This window comes from Nomascus leucogenys, chromosome X, assembly GCF_006542625.1.
Source record: "Nomascus leucogenys isolate Asia chromosome X, Asia_NLE_v1, whole genome shotgun sequence".
Taxonomy (NCBI): Eukaryota; Metazoa; Chordata; class Mammalia; order Primates; family Hylobatidae; genus Nomascus; species Nomascus leucogenys.
In genome coordinates this window covers 93450781-93476267 of record NC_044406.1, presented here as the reverse complement: position 1 = coordinate 93476267, position 25487 = coordinate 93450781, and the positions used below count along the sequence as shown (strand labels likewise).

The window sequence follows — 25487 nt, the reverse complement described above, 5'->3', positions numbered from 1 at the left end:
CACAAGACATTTAAAATCAAGAATTATAGTAAGAGGATTCTTTTCCTCAGACATATTCCTAGGACAAAATGAAAGTCTGAGCCATGTAGCTGTTTAGGTATCTGAAAACTGAAAGAAATCCATTTTATTCAATAAAAACCTATCCATAATATTTGAGTGAAAATATTCCTACAGGTAAGAGGAGGTGCAGGCTATAAAACAGCTTCACATAAATCTATGGAATTACAGATGAGGGGATAAATAAGAGTGCAGACCACTCCCATGAAGAACATAACTGTGAGCAGTGTAAGGAAATACACTATAAGGAAGAACCGTGAAGTAAGGGTGAATTTGACTCAGTAGATAGGTTATAGCTCAGATTATAGCATTTTTTTCAAAGAAATGTGATTAACACCCTTTAGAATTTGTGGTATAACTGCAAGTTTGTATCCTTTGACCAACATCTCCCCATTTCCCCAACACCCTGGCAACCACTTCTCTGTTCTCTGCATCTATGAGTTCAAATTTTTTAGATGAATAAATCCTGAGGATCTGATATATAGCATGGTTTACTTGAAATTTGCTAAGAAAGTAGATCTTAAATATCCTCAACACACACACACACACACACGCACACACACCCAGACACGTAACTATGTATAGGGATAGATGTGTTAATTTATGTTAATCATTTTACAATTTATATGTATATCAAACCATAAATGTTGTACACCTTGAATATATACAAATTTTATTTGTCAATCATACTTCAATAAAGCTGGAAAAAGAATTAGTGATATAAATTTAAAATTAGAGTATGTGAATATACAAAAATTCTGAGACCCATTATAAGAGCTTTCTTTTGTTCAGTGAGAAAGTCAGAAGAAAGATTGTAAAACTAAGTACTATTTAGACAAGGATTTAATCTGCTCTTCTTATACAAGAGTCAAAATTCTCATGGTTTCTGTAAAAGACCCTGAACTACTCTCAAATGTAGGCAGAAATAGATACATATATGTGAACACACCAACTGCAAACGTATATATGTTAATAGTGGTACAGTGTGTAGGTAATTAATGAATCTTCCAGGTAATTTCGTGTACTAGTGGAGTAGAAAAAAACTTAATGTAACCAGAAATAGTTTAGGTAATTTTTAGTAATGCTTTAAGTTGAAGGACAGATTTTAAGATATTAATGTAGCCTAGTCCTTCCTCATCTGAGAGCACGCAGGAGTGCTCTTTCTGTCTGGCAGCAAACTACAGAAATGTGTGGCATATCTCTGCCCAGGGAACCAATTTAAGTGTTGGGGTCCAAGACTCAGATGAAGGGACTACTTACTAGGTGCATCCTGCTAGCAACTGGCCATGTTGCCAGAAGCTGAGGACCCCAACAAAGAAACTAGGATATCATCAATCTTGATTGTTGTGAAAGGCAACTCTGACAGGCTGGTACAACATGGTCCATTGTTCCAGGTGTATATAACAAAATTATCAATCACTAACATAAAGACCACTTTGAGAGCCACATTCCCAGGGTTGGCCAGGGGCCAATCATGGTTCCCTTGGGGACATGGAAGGAGTAAGCAACTACATCTGTTGTGTTACCTTTTTCCTCACAATCCATCCTGTTGGTCAAAGCCTTTTTATAATAAAACTTTCAGTACAGTAACTGTTTGTACAGTATTTATATATTATCACTTCAGTTAGTACAGTAGTCAGTATAGTTACTATACAGTAACTGTACAGTTAGCATAATATTTATAAACAGTGTACTACATAGAGTATACAGTTGACCCTTGAACAACATGGCAGTTATGGGCACTGACATTCACACAGCCAAGACTCCACATACAGCTTTTGACACTCCCAAAACTTAACTACTAATAGTCTACTGTTGACTGGAAGCCTTACTGATAACATAAACAGTTAATAAACATGTATGTTATATAAATTATATGCTGTGTTTGTACAATAAAGTAAATTAGAGAAAAGAAAATGTTATTAAGAAAATCATAAGGAAGAAAAGAATATATATTTAAAGACAGGGTCTCACTGTCACCCAGGCTGGAGAGCAGTGGCATGATCTCGGCTCACTGCAACCTCTGCCTCCCGGGCTCAAGTGATTCTCCCACCTCAGCCTCCCAAGTAGCTGGGACTACAGGCACACGCCACCATGCCTGGCTAATTTTTCTATTATTTGTAGGGACAGGGTTTTGCCATGTTGCACAGGTTGGTCTCAAACTCCTGGGCTCAAGCAATCCACCCGCCTCGGCCTCCCAAAATGCTGGTACGACAGGCCTGAGAGAAAATAAATTTTATCTTAATTAAGAGGCTGTGGATTATCATGAAGGCCTCCATCCTTCTTTCTTCACATTCACTAGGCTGGGGAGGAGGAAAAGGATATATTGGCCTTGCTGCCTCAGGTGTGGCAGAAGTGGAAGAATATCCGTGTATAAGTGGATTCATGTGGTTGAAACCCAAGTTGTTTAAGGGTCAACTGTATATACTGTTCAGTTAGCACAGTATTTATATATAAGGTGCCATAAGAGCAACATAAGTCTATCTAATACTTGCAGAAGCCAACAAGGAGTGGAAACAGGTTCAAAGGAACAATTCATCCAGTTTATAAGACCATCACAAACATCTTTACATTATTATACCAATTTAATTATCCATTTATTCCCTTGATCTATGGCCACTTGAACTTTGTGATAAACTTGCACAGAGCTATTTAATATAGTAATGAACTAAATCATTCTAATTCTTCTTCATGCCAGTCACTCTCCCTTGGTATCACACTGTGAGGAGTTTTTAGTTCAATGTCTCAAATACATTTGATTACCATATGATTTATTTATATAAGATAGTTGAATTTTATTAACAATACCAGTATTACACCACATCAGAGTATGGCTATGATACAGTTTGGTTTGGTTACAAAAAAATCTGGAAATGTCACAGAAATATTTATTAAACCTTCCTAGAAGAATTAGCCTTTGCCCATATGCCAGATATGATGAGGAACAAATGCTGTCACCAGTGGCAATGATTCTGTCATTTCCCATGTTAGCTGGGGACAAAGCCAATCATTTGTCTCAACTTAGATTATTGTAAAGTTATAGGTTCCTGTTAACTTTGTACAGCAAGGCCATTTCCCTCCCATGGGAGTACATGGGTATCATTCAGTATTAGTTCTATTCCTACTAGCCTTATTTTGGCCCATCCTTTGGTCAAGATCAGTCAGAGATCAGCAGTGCAAATTGCAATTTTACAAAAAAAAATTCCATAAATTTGGGGATCTGCAAGTGTCTCAAAGATTCTCTGCCTGAGCTTCTACAGCTAAAAATGGAAGGTCATTACCCCCATGGCTACTTGGGGATCACTTTTAAGTAAAATAGTTAATAGATTCTGTTGTGTTAGAGTATATTCTCTTTCCCAATATTGATTCCTAGCATTCTCTAGCATTATGTGCTGGGTCTGTGTAATGAGTTTATCAAAGCTTTATGACCTTTCCAAGTGGATTCCCATTCTTTTCCCTCCTCTTGGAAGATGATTTCCTAATCTGTCTATTTTAGTTAGTAAATCCTTTTCTTCTGAAAGTCACTCTTCATTAAAAGTAAATTTAGCTTTTCACATTATATCTAGGCCAGCTCCTATTTCACCTACATCCCTCTTTTGTTTCACTGGTCAATGTTTAATCCAACACATGCGTTGTGGCTATTGAGTATTAACTGCTTGAATACAGTTAGGTATATTTACTGTACCCAAAAATGTTTGGTGTATAGTGGTCACTCCTAAATGTAGTTTAATTTGTGTATGCCATAAGGTTTCCCATAATCTTTCTTGTCTCAAGTTAGGGTTGTTCCCGGAAGGGACATGAAACTAACTTATAAGGCCTAATATGTTATTTTCATGTATAATCCATTGATACTTTTTTGTTCTGTTTAAAAGCTTTGTATCTACAAAACAGGGATGATACGTGTTCTTACACATCACACTACAACATATGAGGCTATTCTGTCTGGGGGCTCATCTGAGCATTCAGTCATCAGAATTTATGGTTACAGTTATCCGTTTCCTGACATTATATATCATGTATCATAACCTTCAGAAGGAAGAAATTCTTAAATATATTAAATTTTCCTAACATTCTAATGAAGCCAAATTTCCATAACTCAGCTTCATCACCATTTCTACTAGTAAAATGGAGATAATATAGTTAAATGTTTAGTGATAATTATAATCAGCATATGCATTATGCTCTTCCTTTTAAAAATTAATACTAAGTCATGAAAATTAAATATATAAATGACATTCTAGCACTCTCAAATATTTACAAGCAAAAAGGATTATCAGCCATATATTTAATCTTTTAGTCCCCAAAGGATAAACAGATATAGTCCATTAAGTAATTTTTAAAAGCCCCTTCAAAAGCCTTCTCCAAATAGATGAGAAGTTTTAATGCTATTCTTGACCATTTCTACAGAGGTTACTTTTCATAAGATGTATTATAAACTATGAAAATTAAATGTGTAGACCAGAGCTAAATGTCCAATGAAGCTCTGTAACACCAGACAAAGTTCCTTATAAACCTTGTTATTTTCTGATAGGGTTTAATGCCATGTCAATAAATTTATTATAGCACTGAGAATACTGAAACACATACCCCACCATGAACATATGCAAACCAAACACTCTTGTCATTGTAACTATAACCTTTGAATAGTTAGTCACACTGGACACCAATTTCCTTCCAGCCTCGCTGATAAAAAACAGCACAATATACAAATGTCAAATATTAACACAGTGTGAAACTACTGAGTGGCCTGGTACAGGAATTTTAAACATCTTTTTGACCGCAGCTAGTATCAGGCTGAACCTGCCACCAATGTGATAAGCTGCTTCTCTACGGAGAAGGATAGAAGCCAATTAACTTTAAACACTGAGATAACCATCACTTATTACCACATGCTGGTATCTAATCTTTATGAAGTTTTATAATAAAATTTCAATTTCTCATCTATTCCTAAATTAAATTAACTTTCTTGCTATATAAAAATCCTCACTGCTCCTTCCGCCCCCTAAATAAATTGAGTTCCTTTTCACTTATTGGAGGAAGAGTACATGAAGTGACCAGAAATCAATTGCCTTTAGAGAAACTTCCCAGTACATATAAAAATGTATTTTCATCTGAAAGCATTAAATCCCTACTGAGCTTTCTAAAGAAGTGGCACACCATTCTGCTGTTATACTGAGAATACCTGAAGGGAGGAGGAGGTAAGAAATCATGGTGGCTTTGACTGGGGCAGAAGCAATGGAGGTAATAAGAAATAATCAAATTCTGGATATATAATGAAGGTAGAAATAACAGGATTTGCTGATAGAGTTTACATGGGAGGTGAGAGAAAAAAAGGAATAAAGAACAACTTCAAGGTTTTTGGCCTGGGGCCAAGAGAAAATCTTTTGAAAATGGGAGCAATAATACTATGTTTGCATGTTGGTGGAAAAGATCCAGAGGAGAGGGAGAAATTGTTAAAGTAGGAGAGTGAGAGAGGACAATTTCTGGAGTGATGTCCTTGAGTATACAAAAGACAAAAATAATCTTATACCTGAGTGAAAGAGTTAGCTTTTGCAAAGGAACAGTTCATCCGTAAAAATAGAAGACAAAGCAGGGGAATAGGATAGACGCAGATGAAGATAGATGAGAAGATGTGGAAGTATTATTGATTGCTTCAATTTTCTCAGTAAAATAAAATACAAATTGAGAGTAAAGTTGGAGGAGGTGTTGGAGAAAGGGAAAGGAACACATATGGTTAGCCAACAGTAGGAGACTAAATGGCCAAGAAAACAGTGTGATTCCTTGGTAGCATTAAGGGCCCACTCTCATTTTACAGTCACAAATTCAAAGTGAGATCAGTCAGTACAGCTGTAAATGCCTTTCTGATACTTCAGTTGTGCAAGGTGCAGACATAGAGTAGGTGGGAAGTAGATTTAACCAGGGTTGGATTTGTTTTTCCAGCAACTGTAACAAAGAGAAAGAAGGGCCAAGGGAACTGAAGATGTAAGCATGGGAGTGACCATGGAATTTAAGCTGGGTAAGGAGAAATGTGAGCATATCAGGGGGCTGAGGGGGACAATTTAATGGTAGTAGGATCAATGCCATACAACCATAGGTATTTTACTGTTCAATAATGCTTTGGTATTTTTGCTCTGTTGTTTCTATACCTTGTACCTTTTTATACACTGTTATAATATGATAGAAACTATTAATATTTGACTCCACTTGAAGCCTAACAATATATCATGCACAATTAGATCTTCTAACCTGCCTTCTCAGCCTAGTCCCTCTTCTCAGCCCTGTCCCCACATGCAAATACAGACATACACATAAAATAATAGTGGTTACCTTTGGGCGATGACTATAGTTATATTGCTATATCAGGTTTTAGGTGAGTTTTTTTCCTGTGTACTTTCTAATTTCTAAGTTTTCTATATTGAGTATGAAATGTTTTTGTAATTTAGAAAAAAATGTTTATTTAAAAGAACATATGTATTTACACCCATATATAATTAAATGCTAGATGTGTTCTCTAATGAGGTGTTAGAAGATTTAATACCTCATTAGAGATTAAGTTCTTTGACAAATATAGAAAATAAAACCTTTGAGAAGAGCTGACATACTTTTAAAAACTACCAGATTTTGTAAAACATATGGGGAGATCATTGTCTAGCAAGTAAAATGTATTAAAATGCAGGACCCTGAAACTACAATTAGAACAGTAAATTTTTTTTAATATTGGAAGAAAGGACCATCACAAACCTGCTTCCTGCTTTGAGCTCTTGCATTCCGTAGCCTTCGAGCAGAATAAAAGATAAAATAGCCCACAGTTGCTGCCGTAATAATAAAAAAGGACACAGAAACGAAAAAAATTGAATAGTGATTCACCCAAGGGCCATGTTTTTTCCCTACTTCTATGACCATTGTCACTTGTATGCCTCTTTGAATAGATTGTAGAATTTTTGTGCCTTTCAGATTGCCGATCATGATTGCAACAATGTCTCCTGCACCTGTAAAATAAAACAAATTCAGTTTTAGTTTGGTGAAACATTCTTAGTATAATAACCCAATTGCTAAAATGATTTTAAATGGGTCTCAATGAGACAAAGGAAGGATACTCATTCATTCAATTAACATTTTTGAGCATCTACTATCTATATGAAAGTTGTAGGCTATATAAACACGCATGAGATTTGGTTACTGATTTTAGGGAACTCATAACTTAGGAAGCTATTATACACAACAAACACCTCCCCCTCCTCAGATTAACTATCTATAATTCAACAGTATTGCCTTTGAGACCCAATTTGCATCTTATATGAAGGCTTGCTTAAAGACAAATTGTCCCCCAAATTGTAGAAAATAGGGCTTCTATTATAAGGAATCTAAGATTTGGGGAATACAGAAATATTTCCCAATTTATAAGATGATAAATTATCTCAAGAGCTCACTACTAGCATGCTTAAGGATTTACATATTGGGATAGTAATTTGAGCCAAACAATGTTTACAAACCCAAATGTACAAACTATACATATGTCCATGATGTACCATTTTTCTGTATCCTCAAAAGCAATATAAAACTTGCTCAAGGTGTTCTAAGGTTTTACATGGACATGATCAGGTTAGCAATGAAGATAACATACAGAAATGCACATTTCTATTCACTACCTATTAAAGACAAGCCTAAAATAAGTCTAATCTTATTACTAAAGGTCTAATTATCTATAATACTTACCTCTCTACCACCAATTATATAAGTTTTGTGGAAAAAAATAAAGTACAAACGTTATCTTTCCCAATGTTGTAAGAATGTCAGATTGCTCATGCCATTCCAATGCTTATCAAGGTTTATATTCCCTGTAGTTTATATGACCTGAGACCAATAATCTTAAGCAAAAGAAGAGCACTTATTGAATGTTAAGGTATAACCAACCAGAGAAACCTCCCACTGATATTAAGTTAAGGTGCTAATCTGGGTTAATGATCCAACTCCAATCTGGAATAAACACAAATACACACATACAACTCTAAAAGGACTTTTAGAGGAGGTTCCAAGATGGCGGAATAGGAACAGCTCCAGTCTGCAGCTCCCAGTGTGTGCAATGCAGAAGACGGGTGATTTCTGCATTTCCAACTGAGGTACTGGGTTCATCTCACTGGGGCTTGCCAGACAAGTGGGTGCAGCCCACTGAGCAGGGCAGGGCATCGCCTCACCCAGGAAGTGCAAGGGGTCAGGGAATTCCCTTTCCTAGCAAAGGGAAGCCATGACAGACGGTACCTGGAATATTGGGACACTCCCACCCTAATACTGTGCTTTTCCAATGGCCTTAGCAAATGGCACACCAGGAGATTATAACCCACGCCTGGCTCAGAGGGTCCCAGGCCCATGGAGCCTCGCTCACTGCTAACACAGCAGTCTGAGATCGAACTGCAAGGCAGCAGTGGGGCTGGGGGAGGGGCGTACGCCATTGCTGAGGCTTGAGTAGGTAAACAAAGCAGCGTGGAAACTCAAACTGGCAGGAGCCCACTGCAGCTCAAGGAGGCCTGCCTGACTCTGTAGACTCCACCTCTGGGGGCAGGGCATAGCTGAACAAAAGGCAGCAGAAACTTCTCCAGACTTAAACATCCCTGTCTGACAGCTTTGAAGAGAGTAGTGGTTCTCCCAGCACAGAGTTTGAGATCTGAGAACCGACAGACTGCCTCCTCAAGTGGGTCCCTGACCCCTGAGGGACACTTCCCAGTAGGGGCCAACTGACACCTCATACAGCGGGGTGCCCCTCTGAGACGAAGCTTCCAGAGGAAGGATCAGGCAGTCACATCTGCCGTTCTGCAATATTTGCTGTTCTGCAGCCTCCGCTGGTGATACCCAGGGAAACAGTGTCTGGAGTAGACCTCCAGCAAACTCCAACAGACCTGCAGCTGAGAGTCCTGACTGTTAGAAGGAAAACTAACAAACATAAAGGACATCCACACCAAAACCCCATCTGTACATCACCATCATCAAAGACCAAAGGTAGATAAAACCACAAAAATGGGGAGAAACCAGAGCAGAAAAGCTGAAAATTCTAAAAATCAGAACCCCTGTTCTCCTCCAAAGGAACGCAGCTCCTCGCCAGCAACAGAACAAAGCTGGATGGAAAATGACTTTGACGAGTTGAGAGAAGAAGGCTTCAGACGATCAGTAATAACAAACTTCTCTGAGCTAAAGGAGGATGTTTGAACCCACTGCAAAGAAGCTAAAAACCTGAAAAAAGATTAGATGAATGGCTAACTAGAATAAACAGTGTAGAGAAGTCCTTAAATGACCTGATGGAGCTGAAAACCATGGCATGAGAACTACGTGGCACATGCACAAGCTTCAGTAGCCGATTTTATCAAGTGGAAGAAAGGGTATCAGTGATGGAAGATCAAATGAATGAAATGAAGCAAGAAGAGAAGTTTAGAGAAAAAAAGAGTAAAAAGAAATGAACAAAGCCTCCAAGAAATATGGGACTATGTGAAAAGACCAAATCTACGTCTGATTGGTGTATCTGAAAGTGACGGGGAGAATGGAACCACGTTGGAAAATACTCTTCAGGATATTATCCAGGAGAACTTCCCCAACCTAGCAAGGCAGGCCAACATTCAGATTCAGGAAATACAGTGAATGCCACAAAGATACTCCTTGAGAAGGGCAACTCCAAGACACATAATTGTCAGATTCACCAAAGTTGAAGGAAAAAATGTTAAGGGTAGCCAGAGAGAAAGGTCGGGTTACCCACAAAGGGAAGCCCATCAGACTAACAGCTGATCTCTCGGCAGAAACTCTACAAGCCAGAAGAGAGTCGGGGCCAATATTCAACATTTTTAAAGAATTTTCAACCCAGAATTTCATATCCAGCCAAACTAAGCTTCATAAGTGAAGGAGAAATAAAATTCTTTACAGACAAACAAATGCTGAGAGATTTTGTCACCACCAGACCTGCCTTACAAGAGCTCCTGAAGGAAGCACTAAACATGGAAAGGAACAACTGGTACCAGCCACTGCAAAAACATGCCACATTGTAAAGACCATCGAGGCTAGGAAGAAAATGCATCAACTAACGAGCAAAATAACCAGCTAACATCATAATGACAGGATCAAATTCACACATAACAATATTAACCTTAAATGTAAATGGGCTAAATGCTCCAATTAAAAGACACAGGCTGAAAAAAAAAAGACACAGACTGGCAAATTGGATAAAGAATCAAGACCCATCAGTGTGCTGTATTCAGGAGACCCATCTCACATGCAGAGACACACTTAGGCTTAAAATAAAGGGATGGAGGAAGATCTACCAAGCAAATGGAAAGCAAAAAAAAAAAAAAAAAAAAAAGCAGGGGTAGCAATCCTAGTCTCTGATCAAACAGACTTTAAACCAACAAAGATCAAAAGAGACAAAGAAGGCCATTACATAATGGTAAAGGGATCAATTCAACAAGAAAAGCTGACTATCCTAAATATATATGCACCCAATATAGAAGCACCCAGATTTATAAAGCAAGTCCTTAGAGACCTACAAAGAGACTTAGACATGCACACAATAATAATGGGAGACTTTAAAACCCCACTGTCAACATTAGACAGATCAACGAGACAGTCAGTTAACAAGGATATCCAGGAATTGAACTCAGCTCTGCACCAAGCAGACCTAATAGACATCTACAGAACCCTCCACCCCAAATCAACAGAATATACATTCTTCTCAGCACCACATCACACATATTCCAAAATTGACCACATACTTGGAAGTAAAGCACTCCTCAGCAAATGTAAAAGAACAGAAATTATAACAAACTGTCTCTCAGACCACAGTGCAATCAACCTAGAACTCAGGATTAAGAAACTCACTCAAAACCACACAACTACATGGAAACTGAACAACCTACTCCTGAATGACTACTGGGTACATAACGAAATGAAGGCAGAAATAAAGATGTTCTTTGAAACCAATGAGAACAAAGACACAACATACCAGAATCTCTGGGACACATTTAAAGCAGGAAAGATCTAAAATTGACAGCCTAACATCACAATGAAAAGAACTAGAGAAGCAAGAGCAAACACATTCAAAAGCTGGCAGAAGGCAAGAAATAACTAAGATCAGAGCAGAAGAGAAGGAGATAGAGACACAAAAAACCCTTCAAAAAATCAATGAATCCAGGAACTGGTTTTTTGAAATGATCAACAAAATTGATAGACCGCTAGCAAGACTAATAAAGAAGAAAAGAGAGAAGAATCAAATAGACGCAATAAAAAATGATAAAGGGGATATCACCACCGATCCCACAGAAATACAAACTACCATCAGAGAATACTATAAACACCTCTATGCAAGTAACCTAGAAAATCTAGAAGAAATGGATAAATTAGTGGACACATAAACCCTCCCAAGACTAAAGCAGGAAGAAGTTGAATCCCTGAATAGACCAATAACAGGTTCTGAAATTGAGGCAATAATTAATAGCCTACCAACCAAAAAAAGTCCAGGACCAGACGGATTCACAGCTGAATTCTACCAGAGGTACAAAGAGAAGCTGGTACCATTCCTTCTGAAACTATTCCAATCAACAGAAAAAGAGAAAATCCTCCCTAACCAATTTTATGAGGCCAGCATCATCCTGATACCAAAGCCTGGCAGAGACACAACAAAAAAAGAAAATTTTAGACCAATATCCCTGATGAACATTGATGCAAAAATCCTCAATAAGATACTGGCAAACCGAATCCAGTAGCACATCAAAAAGCTTATCCACCACAATCAATTTGGCATCATCCCTGGGATGCAAGGCTGGTTCAACATACGCAAATCAATAAATGTAATCCATCATATAAACAGAATCAAAGATAAAAACCACATGATTATCTCAATAGATGCAGAAAAGGACTTCGACAAAATTCAACAGCGCTTCATGCTAAAAACTCTCAATAAACTAGGTATTGATGGGACATATCTCAAAATAATAGGAGCTATTTATGACAAACCCACAGCCAATATCATACTGAATGGGCAAAAACTGGAAGCATTCCCTTTGAAAACTGGCACAAGACAGGTATGCCCTCTCTCACTGCTCATATTCAACATAGTGTTGGAAGTTCTGGCCAGGGCAATCAGGCAGGAGAAAGAAATAAAGAGTATTCAATTAGGAAAAGAGGAAGTCAAATTGTCCCTGTTTGCAGATGACATGATTGTATATTAGAAAACTCCATCATCTCAGCCCAAAATCTCCTTAAGCTGATCAGCAACTTCAGCAAAGTCTCAGGATACAAAATCAATGTACAAAAATCACAAGCATTCCTATACACCAATAACAGACAGACAGAAAGCCAAATCACGAGTGAACTCCCATTCACAATTGCTTCAAAGAGAATAAAATACCTAGGAATCTAACTTAAAAAGGATGTGAAGGAACTCTTCAAAGAGAACTACAAACCACTGCTCAATGAAATAAAAGAGGACACAAACAAATGGAAGAACATTCCGTGTTCATGGATAGGAAGAATCAATATCGTGAAAATGGCCATTCTGCCCAAGGTAATTTATAGATTCAATGCCATCCCCATCAAGCTACCAATGACTTTCTTCACAGAATTGGAAAAAACTACTTTAAAGTTCACATGGAACCAAAAAAGAGCCCGCATTGCCAAGACAATCCTAAGCCAAAAGAACAAAACTGGAGGCATCACGCTACCTGCCTTCAAACTATACTACAAGGCTACAGTAACCAAGACAGCATGGTACTGGTACCAAAACAGAGATATAGATCAATGGTACAGAACAGAGCCCTCAGAAATAATGTCGCAAATCTACAACTATCTGATCTTTGACAAACGTGACAAAAACAAGCAATGGGGAAAGGATTCCCTATTTAATAAATGGTGCTGGGAAAACTGGCTAGCCATATATAGAAAGCTGAAACTGGATCCCTTCCTTACACCTTATACAAAAATTAATTCAAGATGGATTAAAGACTTACATGTTAGACCTAAAACCATAAAAATCCTAGAAGAAAACCTAGGTATTACCATTCAGGACATAGGCATGGGCAAGGACTTCATGTCTAAAACACCAAAAGCAATGGCAACAAAAGCCAAAATTGGTAATTGGGATCTAATTAAACTAAAGAGCTTCTGCACAGCAAAAGAAACTACCATCAGAGTGAACAGGCAACCTACAGAATGGGAGAAAATTTTTACAATTTACCCATCTGACAAAGGGCTAATATCCAGAATCTACAATGAACTTAAACAAATTTACAAGAAAAAAATCAAACAACCCCATCAAAAAGTGGGAAAGGATATGAACAGACACTTCTCAAAAGAAGACATTTATGCAGCCAACAGACACATGAAAAAATGTTCATCATCACTGACCATCAGAGAAATGCAAATCAAAACCACAATGAGATACCATCTCACACCAGTTAGAATGGTGATCATTAAAAAGCTAGGAAACAACAGGTGCTGGAGAGGATGTGGAGAAATAGGAATGCCTTTACACTGTTGGTGGGAGTGTAAACTAGTTCAACCATTGTGGAAGACAGTATGGCAATTCCTCAAGGATCTAGAACTAGAAATACCATTTGACCCAGCCATCCCATTACTGAGCATATACCCAAAGGATTATAAATCATGCTGCTATAAAGACACATGCACACGTATGTTTATTGCAGCACTATTCACAATAGCATAGACTTGGAAGCAACCCAAATGTCCATCAATAATAGACTGGATTAAGAAAATTTGGCACATATATACCATGGAATACTATGCAGCCATAAAAAAGGATGAGTTCATGTCCTTTGTAGGGACATGGATGAAGCTAGAAACCATCATTCTGAGCAAACTATCACCAGGACAGAAAGCCAAACACCGCATGTTCTCACTCATAGGTGGGAATTGAACAATGAGAACACTTGGACACAGGGTGGGGAACATCACACACTGGAGCCTGTCATGGGGTGGGGGGCTGGGGGGGATAGCATTAGGAGATATACCTAATGTAAATGATGAGTTAATGGGTGCAGCACACCAACATGGCACATGAAAACATATGTAACAAACCTGCACGTTGTGCACACGTACCCTAGAACTTAAAGTATAATAATAAAAAAACCAACAAAATATAAAATAAAATAAAAGGACTTTAAGACTAGAATTTAAATACAAAAATACTGAATGTCTGAAATGTAGACACCCTCTGTTGTATCTTATTCCAATATGAGTATATGACCCAAATATCCCTTATGGGTCTGGAGGTAGTTTTGCCAGAGAGTGCCCCTTTTTTCTATTTATTTGGGGGCATTAAGTTTTTAGCTATGACACTAAAATCACAGACATTATTTGTTTTTTCTCTAAAAGCCATGTCTCAGGAAAATATTAAAATAGTATTCACAGTTTTAATTTTCAAATTAAGGGTACAAACCTTAAATGGCAATGTACACAGTAAAATTGTTAATCAAGCAATCTCTTAAATTTATGGTCCTCAGTAGCCAAAGTTTTCAAAAGATGAAGCCAAAAAGAAATATCTCATAGTATGCTAAGATTCTCTCTTTATTTGAAGTTATTAATTTAAAAATTTTATTCAAAGGATTTTATTATAGATCCTTAACATTCCAAAAGACACTATTTTTACATGATAGCCATTTAGTTAAGCCCTTTTTATAACTCTACTGACTCATGTGTGATCATTCAGTTTGATAGAGATTAATGACTCACCTTGTTCTCATTTAGAACAGGAAAATCTCATAAACAATGGGGAGTGAAGGAGTCTGAAATGTAGAGACCCTCTGTTATATTTTCTTCCAATATCAGTATATGACCCAAATATCCCTTATGGGTCTGGAGATAATTTTACCAAAGAGTGGCCCTTTTTTCTATTTATTTAGGGGCTTTAAATTTTTAGCTATGGCACTAAAATCACAGACATTATTTGTCTTTTCTCTAAGAGCCGTCTCTCAGGAAAATGTATACTAATAAAGTTGTGATTAATTATATAATGTAGCATTCATTTCCAATATTATAAACTGTATAATCTTTGAAAGCATAGAGAATTCTAAAAGTTAGGCTTTGGAATATATTTTTAAATATTTCTTTTGAATCACAGATGTATACTGCTAATAAGTTGGGTTTTGTTGTTGCTGTTGTTTTGTTTTTTTTGAGATGGAGTTTCGCTCTTGTCACCCAGAGTGGAGTGTAGTGGCGCAATCTTGGCTCACTGCAACCTCTGCCTCCTGGGTTCAAGTGATTCTCCTGCTTCAGCCTCCCAAGTAGCTGGCATTACAGGTGCATGCCACCACACCCAGCTAATTTTTGTATTTTTAGTAGAGATGGGGTTTCACCATGTTGGCCAGGCTGGTTTCAAACCCCTAACCTCAGGTGATCCACCCGCCTTGGCCTCCCAAAGTGCAGGGATTAGAGGCATGAGCCACTGCACCTGACCGTAAGTTTTTAACTAATAGAAATAAGTTTTGTTCTTTTAGAACATATGGGGGTGGCAGGGGTGGATACTCAGGAATATATGGGCCATTGTGGTCAGATGAAGGTTAAAAAACAAAACAAGGCCAGGTGCAGTGGCTCACGCCTGTAATCTCAGCACTTTGGGAGGCTGAGGTGGGTGGATCACGAGGTCAGGAGATCAAGACTATCGTGGCTAACACGGTGAAATCCCATCTCTTCTAAAAATACAAAAAAAAATTAGTCAGGTGTGGTGGCGGGCGCCTGTAGTCCCAGCTACTGGGGAGGCTGAGGCAGGAGAATGGCATGAACTCAGGAGGCGGAGCTTGCAGTGAGCTGATATTGTGCCACTGCACTCCAGCCTGGGTGACACAGCGAGACTCCGTCTCAAAAAACAAAAACAAAAACAAAACAAAACAAAAACAAAAAACAAGGATAGGCAAGAAATGTACATTGTGTACATCTTAGCAACAATGCTGTACTTCAGTCCTCACAATCTATATTCATACATGCTACATACAGTCCAACTATTAAAAAACCTGAATTGGCCGGGCACTGTGGCCCACGCATGTAATTCCAGCACTTTGGGAGGCCGAGGAGGCAGGCAGATCATGAGATCAGGAGATCGAGACCATCCTGGCTAACACGGTGAAACCCCATCTCTACTAAAAATACAAAAAATTAGCCGGGCGTGGTGGCAGGCGCCTGTAGTCCCAGCTACTCAGGAGGCTGAGGCAGGAGTATGACGTGAACCTGGGAGGCAGAGCTTGCAGTGAGCCAAGATCGTGCAAGTGCACTCCAGCCTGGACGACAGAGCGAGACTCCGTCTCAACGAAAACAAAAAACAAAAAATAAAAAACCCTGAATTAGCTTCCTAATCATGTAAAAGACCTATTTCTAAGCATTTTGATACTTCCCACACACTTGAAAATATCTGTAAACTGCTCCCCCTCCACTGTTCTCAATTGCAGTTAACAGTGTAACAACCCCTCTGGTCACCTAGTTTAGTAACCTCAGAATCATGTTTGAATCCTCACTGCTCACCTAGTCAGTCATGGAGATGCTACTTACTTTCTTGGTGTCTCCATTATCAGATCTTTTTATTCCTGCTGTCTTAATATAGACCCTCATAATTTCTTTGAAATAGGGTACTGAAACTATTACAGTAACCTCCTAGCTGGTCATCCTATATCCAGTCCCTCCCTTAAAGTTTCATTGGAGTTGACCTTTCTGCTTGACTTTTGCCATAACATGGTTGAATCATGCCTCTTTTTCTGCCCAGGAGTCTTTAGTGGCTCCTAATTACTCATTACAATCTGACTCCTTGGCCTAACATGTAAAGCCATATATGATCTGATCTCAACTGATCTTGCACATGTGTTGGTATGTTATATAAGCAAATTGTGTGTCACAGGGGTTTGTGTACAGATTATTTCATCATCCATGTAATAAGCATAGTGCCCAATAGGTATTCATCCTCTTCCCTTCCTCCACCCTCAAGTAGGCCCCGGTGTCCGCTGTTCCCTTCTTTGTGTCCATATGTACTCAGAGTTTAGCTCCCACTTATACATGAGAACATGTGGTATTTGGTTTTCTGTTTCTGTGTTTGTTCACTCAGGATAATGGCCTCCAGCTCCATCCATGTTGCTGCAAAGATCATAATCTGTACACAAACCCCTGTGACACACAATTTGCCTACATAACAAACCAACACATGTGCCCTTGAGCCTAAAATAAAAGTTTAAAAAATTTCAAGACTGGGCTCGGTGGCTCGCACCTGTAATCCCAGCACTTTGGGAGGCCGATGGGGGGGCGGATCACCTGAGGTCAAGAGTTTAAGGCCAGCTTGACCAACATGGAAAAACCCTGTCTCTACTAAAAGTACAAAATTAGCCAGGCATGGCAGTGCATGCCTGTAATACCAGCTACTCGGGAGGCTGAGGCAGGAGAATCGCTTGAACCTGAGGTGGAGGTTGCGGTGAGCCGAGATGGTGCCACTGCACTCCAGCCTGGGCAACAAGAGCAAAACTCCATCTCAAAAAAAAAAAAATCAAAAGTGGAGAATAGAACAGTGATTACCAGAGGCTGGGGAGCGTACAGGGTAGGGAAGGATGGAGAGAGGTTGGTCAATGTGTACAAACTTACAGTTAGGCAGGAAGAATAAGTTTGGTGTTTTTTTACACAGTAGGGTGACTATAGCAAACAGCAATGTGGTGTATGTTTTAAGATAACTAGAAGAGAAGATTTTGAATGATGTCACCACAAACAAATGAAAAATGTTCAATGAGATGGATATGGTAATTGCCCCCATTTGATCATTATACTATATAGTATACTTACATTGACAATCCCATTGTACCCCATAAATATATACAGTTATGTGTCAATTATAAATTTTTTAAATTAAGCATCTTAAAAAAAAAAAGACAGCGTCTGCCCAAAATAAAAAAGTTCTTAATTTAGAGAGGCATGCCAATTGAGATGCAAAGTAAAATGAAATACTAGATAGGGGTTAGAAACCAAGTGACAGGGGACCAAAGAGGAAACATTTATTCTCTCACTTGGAGCTTGGGGAACCTGTATAGAAGCATCATTTGAGCTGGGACTTAAGTAATACATAGATAAGCAGAGGACAGGGAGTGTCAGAGCAAATATGGGTATTTTAGGAAGAAGGATCAGAATGAACAGTTAAGAAAAGTGAATGACAATAGTCCCATGTGGCTGTATCTGAGTACTCATGAGATCATACATGATCTCATTCTTTTTTATGGCTGTATAATATTCCATGGTGTATTTGCACCACATTTTCTTTATTCAATCTACCATTGATGGGCATTTAGGTGGATTCCATGACTTTGCTATTGTAAATAGTGCTGTGATGAACATACACGTGCATGTGTCTTTATGGTAGAATGATTTATATTCCTTTGGGTATATACCCAATAATGGGATTGCTGTGTCAAATTGCAATTCTGCTTTGAGTTTTTTGAGAAATCAGCAAACTGCTTTCCACAATGGCTGAACTCATTTACATTCCCACGAGCAGTGTATAAGCGTTCCTTTTTCTCTAAAACCTTGTTAACATCTGTTATTTTTTTACTTTTTTTTTCATGCTGACAGGAGAGCTCAGGTCTCCTGAGATTTTATTTCTCATTGTACATTAGTAAACTGACATTATGGTTTTCTACATCAGTGTCTTGTAGCTTGACTAATGGGAGGTAAAGCCACTCTTGATGTGCTGGCCAAAACTGCTGATCAGGATTCTGACTCTGCAAGGTTGCTGTCCAGGCTGAAACCATGAAGAAGTCATCATGGTAAGGTGACCCAGTTGCCCTTTCCTAGTTGACACTTGCCCCTACATGCCCCAGTTGTCCTTTCCTAGTTGAAACTTCAGTTATCTCTGTGTGTATCTTCATTCAAACTGCAGGCCTCTGTGCAGTTATAGCAGTGAACAGAACAGAAATTATCCCAGAGGAGGCACTTGCCTTAGTGCAGCATCATTAAAAAAAGGTGTGGAAGTGGATATTGAGAGATGCTGTCATTTTGACTTTTTAATAATAGCCATACTGACTGGTAGGAGATGGTATTGCATTGTGATTTGGATTGGTATTTCTCTAGTAATCTGATTAGTGATGTTCAGCAATTTTTCATATGTTTCATTTGTTGGCTGCATGTATGTCTTCTTTTGAAAAGTGTCTGTTCATGTCCTTTGTCCAGTTTTTAATGGGGTTGTTGGATTTTTGCTTGTTTATTTAAGTTCCTTAAAGATTTCGGATATTAGACCTTTGCTGGATGCATAGTTTGCAAATATTTTCTCCCATTCTGTAGGTTGTCTGTTTACTCTGTTGATAGTTTCTTTTGCTATGCAAAAGCTTTTTAATTTAATTAGGTTGCATTTGCCAGCTTTTGTTTTTGCTTTTGTTGCAATTGCTTTTGGCACTTAATTTCCTCCAGGTTCATCCACACTGCTGCAAATGACACGATTTGCTGCTTTTTAAAGGCTGAATAGTATTCCATTGTATATACGTATGACTTTTTCTATATCCATTCATCCATTGATGGATACTTAGCTTGATTCCGTATCTTTGCTGTTGTGAATAGTGCTGAAATAAACATGGGAGGGCAGATATCTCTTGGACAAACTGACTTTCATTCCTTTGGATAGATACCCAGTAATTGAATTGCCGGGTTATATGGTAATTGTATTTTTAACATTTTTAAAAACTCTCCATACTGTTTTCCATTATGGCTGGACTAATTTGCATTCCTACCAACAGTAAGTATATAAGAGTTCCCTTTTCTCCACATCTTTGCCAGTATTTGTTTGCTTTTTGTCTCTTTTATAATAGCCATCCTAACTGGAGTGAAGTGATATCACATTGCAGTTTTGATTTGCATTTTCCTGATGATTGGTGATGTTGAATATTTTTTCATGTAACTGTTGGCTATTTGTATGCTTCTTTTGAGAACTGTCTATTCAGGTCTTTTGCCCATTTTGAAATCAGATTATTTGCTGTTTTGCTACTTAATTGTTTGAGTTAACAGTCTCTTAATGACAGTAATGCCTTTATCTGCTATTTTTAGGAATTAGATGTTCCATAAAAGTAAAATTTACAGGTAACAAAAGGTTTTACACAAATACTTAGTTTTAACAATTTTGAATGAACACTCGAAAAAGTAATCTATATTGTCCAAAATTTGTTTTTTATTCTTTTTATAAAATTTTTAGTTTTTATGGGTGCATATCAGGTGTATATATTTCTAGGTTACATGAGATATTTTGATACAGACATACAATCTGTAATAATCACATCAGGGTAAATGGGGTATCCATCACTTCAAGCATTTTTACTTTCTTTGTGTTACAAACATTCCAGTTATGCTTTTAGTTATTTTAAAATGTACATTAAGTTATTGTTGACTACAGTCACCCTTTTGTGCTATAAAATGCTAGGTCTTACTCATTCTATCTAACTATATTTTTGTGCCCAGTAATAATCCTCAATTTCTTTCTACCCACCTCTACCTTTCCCAGCCTCTGGTTACCATTCTTCTAATATCTATCTCCAACCGTTTAAAATTTTAGCTCTCATAAATGAGTGGAAAACATGCAAAGTTTGTCTTTCTGTGTCTGGCTTATTTCACTTAACATAATAATTCTCCAGTTCCATATGTGTTGTTGCAAATGACAGGATCTCATTCTTCTTTATGGCTGAGTAGTACTCCATTGTGTGTAAGTACCACATTTTCTTTATCCATTTGTCTCTTGATGGACACTTAGGTTGCTTCCAAATCATGCTTATTGTAGAATAGTGCTGCAATAAGCACGGGGGTGTAGACATCTCTTTGATATCCTGATTTCCTTTCTTTTGGGTACATACCTAGCAATGGGATTGCTGGATTATATGGTAATTCTATTTTTAGTTTTCTGAGGAACCTCCATATTGTTCTACATAGTGGCTGTCATAATTTACATTCCCACCAACAGTGTACAAGGGTTCCCTTTCCTCCACATCCTCGCCAGCATTCATTATTGCCTGACTTTTGAACAAAAGCCATTTTAACTGGGATGAGATAATATCTCATTGTAGTTTTTATTTGCATTTCTCTGATGATCAATTATTTTGAGCATCTTTTCATATACCTGCTTGCCTTTTGTATGTCTTCTTTTGAGAAATGTCTATTCAGATCTTTTGTCCATTTTTAATCAGATTATTAGATATTTTCCTATTTAGTGATTTCAGCTCCTTACGTATTCTGGTTATTAATCCCTTGTCAGATGAATAGTTTGCAAATATTTTCTCCCATTCTATGGGTAGTCTCTTCTATTTGCTCATTGTTTTCTTTGCTGGTAGCTTTTTAGCTTGATGTGATCTCCTTTCTTCACGTTTGCTTTGGTTACCTGTACTTGTGGTGGGGTATTGCTCAGGTAATCTGTGCTCAGTCCAATGTCCTGGAGAGTTTCCCCAATGTTTTCTTTTAGTAGTTTCATATTTTGAGGTCTTAGATTTAAGTCTTCATTCCATTTTGATTTGATTTTTGTATATGGCAGGAGATAAGGGTCTAGTTTCATTCTTCTGCACATGGATATGCAGTTTTGCCAGCAGCATTAATCGGAGAGCCTATCTTTTTCCCAATGTATGTTCTTGGCACTTTGTTGAAAATAAGATCACTGTGAATGCATAGATTTATTTCTGAATTCTCTATTATTTTCTTTTGGTCTATATGTCTGTATTTATGCCAGTACCATGCTTCTTTGGTTACTATAACTGTGTAGCATAATTTAAAGTCAGGTAATATGTTTCCTCTAGTTTTGTTCTTTTTGCTCAGGATGGATTTGGCTATTCTGGGTCTTCTGTGGTTTCATATAAATTCTATAATTATTTTTTCTATTTATGTTAATGATGTCATTGGTATTATATTTTAATAGGGATTGCATTAAATCTGTAGATTGCATTGGGTAGTATGAACCTTTTAATAAAATTGAAACTTCCAATCCATGAACATGGAATATCTTTCCATCTTTTTGTGCCATCTTCAATTTTTTACATCATTGTTTTACAGTTTTCATTGTAGAGCTCTCTTCTTTGGTTAGGTTTCCTCCTAGGTGCTTTATTTTATTTGTTGTTATTGTAAATGGGAATACTTTCTTGATTTCTTTTTCAGATTGTGTGCCATTGGCATATAGAAATACTACTGATTTATATATGTTGATTTTGTATCCTGCAGCTTTACTGAATTTATCAGTTCTAATAGTTTCTTGTGGAGCCTTTAGGTTTTTCAAACTATAAGATCATATTATCTGCAAACAAGGATAATTTGACTTTTTCCTTTCCAATTTTGTTGCCATTCTTTCTCTTGTCTGATGTCTCTAGCTAGGACCTCCAGTACTATGTTGCATAAAAGTGGTAAAAGTGGATATCTCTGTCCTGTTCCAGGTATTAGAGGAAAGGCTTTCAGTTTTTCCCTATTCAATATGATACTAAGCTGTGGATCTGTCACATATAGCTTTTATTGCAATGAGGTATGTTCCTTGCATACACATATTAAGGGTTTTTAATCGTGAAAGGATGTTGAATTTTATCAAATGATTTTCAGCATCAATTGGAATTATATGCTTTCTGTCCTTCATTCTGTTGATAGGATGTAGGACATTGATTGATTTATGTATAACTATCCTTGCATCCCTAGGATAAATCCCACTTGATCGTGATCAATTACCCTATTAATGTGTTGCTGAATTTGGTTTGTTAATATTTGGTTGAGGTTTTGCATTGATGTTCATCAGAGAGACTTGCTGTAGCAGTTTCCTTTTTTTTTTTTTCCCAATATGTCTTTGTCTGGTTTTGGTATCAGGGTAATATTGGCCTCATAGAATGAGTCTGGAAGTATTTCTTCCTGTTCTATTTTTTCAGAATAGTTTCAGTAGGGTTGGCATTAGTTCTTCTTTAAACGTTTGGCAAAAATCAGCAGTGAAGTCATTGGGTTCCAGGTTTTTCTTTACTGGGGGACTATTTGTCATTGCTTTCTTCTCATTACTTGTAATTGGTCTATTCAGGTTTTGGTTTTCTTCCTGATCCAATCATGGAAGGTACTATGTGTCTAGGAATTTATCCATTTCTTGTAGGTTTTCCAATTTATTGGCCTATAGCTGCTCTCAGTAGTCTCCAGGGATTCTTTGAATTTCTGTGGTATTGGTTGTATGTCCCATTTTTCATCTTTATCTATTTGGGTTTTCTCTTTTTCTTTATTCTGGCTAAAGGTTTGTTGATTTTATTTATTTTTTTAAAAAACCAACTTTTCGTGTCATTGATGTTTTGTGTTTTTTTAATTTCAATTTATTTCTGCTCCGATCTTTATTAATTCTTTTCTTCTACTAATTTTCCATTTGGTTTGCTCTTGCTTTTCTAGTTCTATTATTAGGTTGTTAATTTGAAGGTTTTCTACTTTTTTGATGTAGGCACTCATTTTTAAAAACTTTCCTATTAGTACTGTTTTTGCTATATCTCATAGGTTTTGTTACGTTTTGTTTTCATTTCCATTTGTTTCAAGAAATTTTTAAATTTTCTTCTTAATTTCTTCATTAACCCACTGGTCATTCAGGAGAATACTGTTTTATCTCCATGTATTTGTATAGTTTCCAAAGTTCCTGTTGTTATTGACTTAGTTTTATTCCATTGTGGTTAGAGAAGATGCTTGATATTTCAATTTAAAAAAAATTTTGGCTGGGCATGCTGGCTCACACCTGTAATCCCAGCACTTTGGGAAGCCATGGTGGCAGATCATTTGAGCCAAGGAGTTTGAAAACAGCTTGGGTAATATGGTGAGACCCTGTCTCTACAAAAAAAAAAAAAAGAAAAAAGAAAACATTGCCAGGTGTGGTGGCATGTGCCTGTAGTCCCACTGTAGTCCCAGCTACTTGGAAGGCTGAGGTGGAAGGTTCCCTTCAAGCCTGGTAGGTTTAGGCTGCAGTGACCTGAAATCATGCCACTACACTCCAGCCTGGGCAACAGAGTGAGACCTTGTCTGAAAAAAAAGAAAAAAGAAAAAACTTATTTGTTTTATGACTTAACATACAGTTTATCCTTGAGAATGATCCATGTGCCAAAGAGACAATTGTGTCTTCTGCAGCTGTTGGATGAAATGTTCTGTAAATATCTATTAGGTCCATTTGTTCTATACTACACATTAAGTGTGATATTTCTTTGTGGATTTTCTGTCCGGATGATCTGTCCAATGCTGAAAGCAGGGTGTTGAAGTCTCCAGCTATTATTATATCAGGGTCTATATCCCACTTTTTAGTTTGAATAATATTTGCTTTATACACCTAGGTGCTCCAGCTTTGGGTGCATATATAAACTTGTTGATCTTCTTGCTGAATTGATCCTCTTATCATTATATAATGACCTTCTTTATCTCTTTTTATAGTTTTTGTCTTGAAATCTATTTTGTGTGATATAAGTATAGCTACTCCTCTTTCTTGTTTTCTATTTGCATGGAATATCTTTTTCCATCCTTTTATATTCAGTCTATGTGTGTCCTTATAGGTGAAGTGTGTTTCTTATAGACAGCAGCTAGTTGGGGCTTTTTAATGCATTCAGCCGTTCTATGTCTTTTGATTGAAAAGTTTATTCTATTTAAATTCAATGTTATTATTGCTAAGTAAGTTCTTACTCCCTTGCCATTTTGTTATTTGTTTTCTGGTTGTTTTGTGATCTTTTCCTTTTTTCCCTCTCTTTTTTGTGAAGGTGATTTTCTCTGGTGGTATGTTTTAATTTCTTGCTTTTTATTTTTTGGTGTATCTGTTGTAGGTTCGTTGATTTGAGGCTACCATGAATGTTATAGATAACATCTTACATTGCATTATTTCAAACTGATGACAACAGTGATTGCTAAAACAAACAAACAAACAAACAAAGAGAAAACTAATTGAAACTCTATAACTTTATCCCCTCCATGGCTTTTTACATTTTTATTGTTTCTATTCATATCTTATTATACTGTCTATGTCTTCAAAACTTGCAGTTATTATTTTTGATAGGTTCATCTCTTAGTCTTCCTACTCAAGGTATGAGTAGTTCACACACCACAACTACAGTGTTATAATATTATTCCTTTGAATATGCTTTCTATCTCCATCTCTCTACCTCCTCTTTAAGGCAAATAACTCTTATCTGTACTTTTGAAGCTATTTTCTAGATGCTGTAGGTGTGCTTCATTCTATTTTATTCTTTTTTTTGTCTCCTCTGACTGTGTATTTTCAAACAGCCCCTCTTGAAGCCCAATACTTTTTTCTTCTGCTTGATCAGTTCTGCTGCTGAAAGACTCTGATGCATTCTTCGGTATACCAATTGCATTTTTCAGCTCCAAAAGTTATGCTTGATTTTTTAAAAGTATTTCAATCTCTTTGTTCAATTTATCTGATAGAATTCTGAATTCCTTCTCTGTGTTATCTGGAATTTCACTGAGCT

General features: G+C 37.2%; 1 protein-coding gene across 2 annotated transcripts in view; it reads right to left on the bottom strand.

Moving 5' to 3' along the window:
• The window catches only part of RNF128 (ring finger protein 128), a 93820-nt gene that overhangs the window by 18929 nt on the left and 49404 nt on the right, over window positions 1-25487 (bottom strand). For both annotated transcript variants that reach the window (XM_003262152.2, XM_003262151.4), the window contains exon 2: window positions 6799-7046. In XM_003262152.2, the coding sequence (XP_003262200.1) occupies window positions 6799-7046 (248 nt within the window). The remainder of the gene's footprint in view (window positions 1-6798; window positions 7047-25487) is intronic.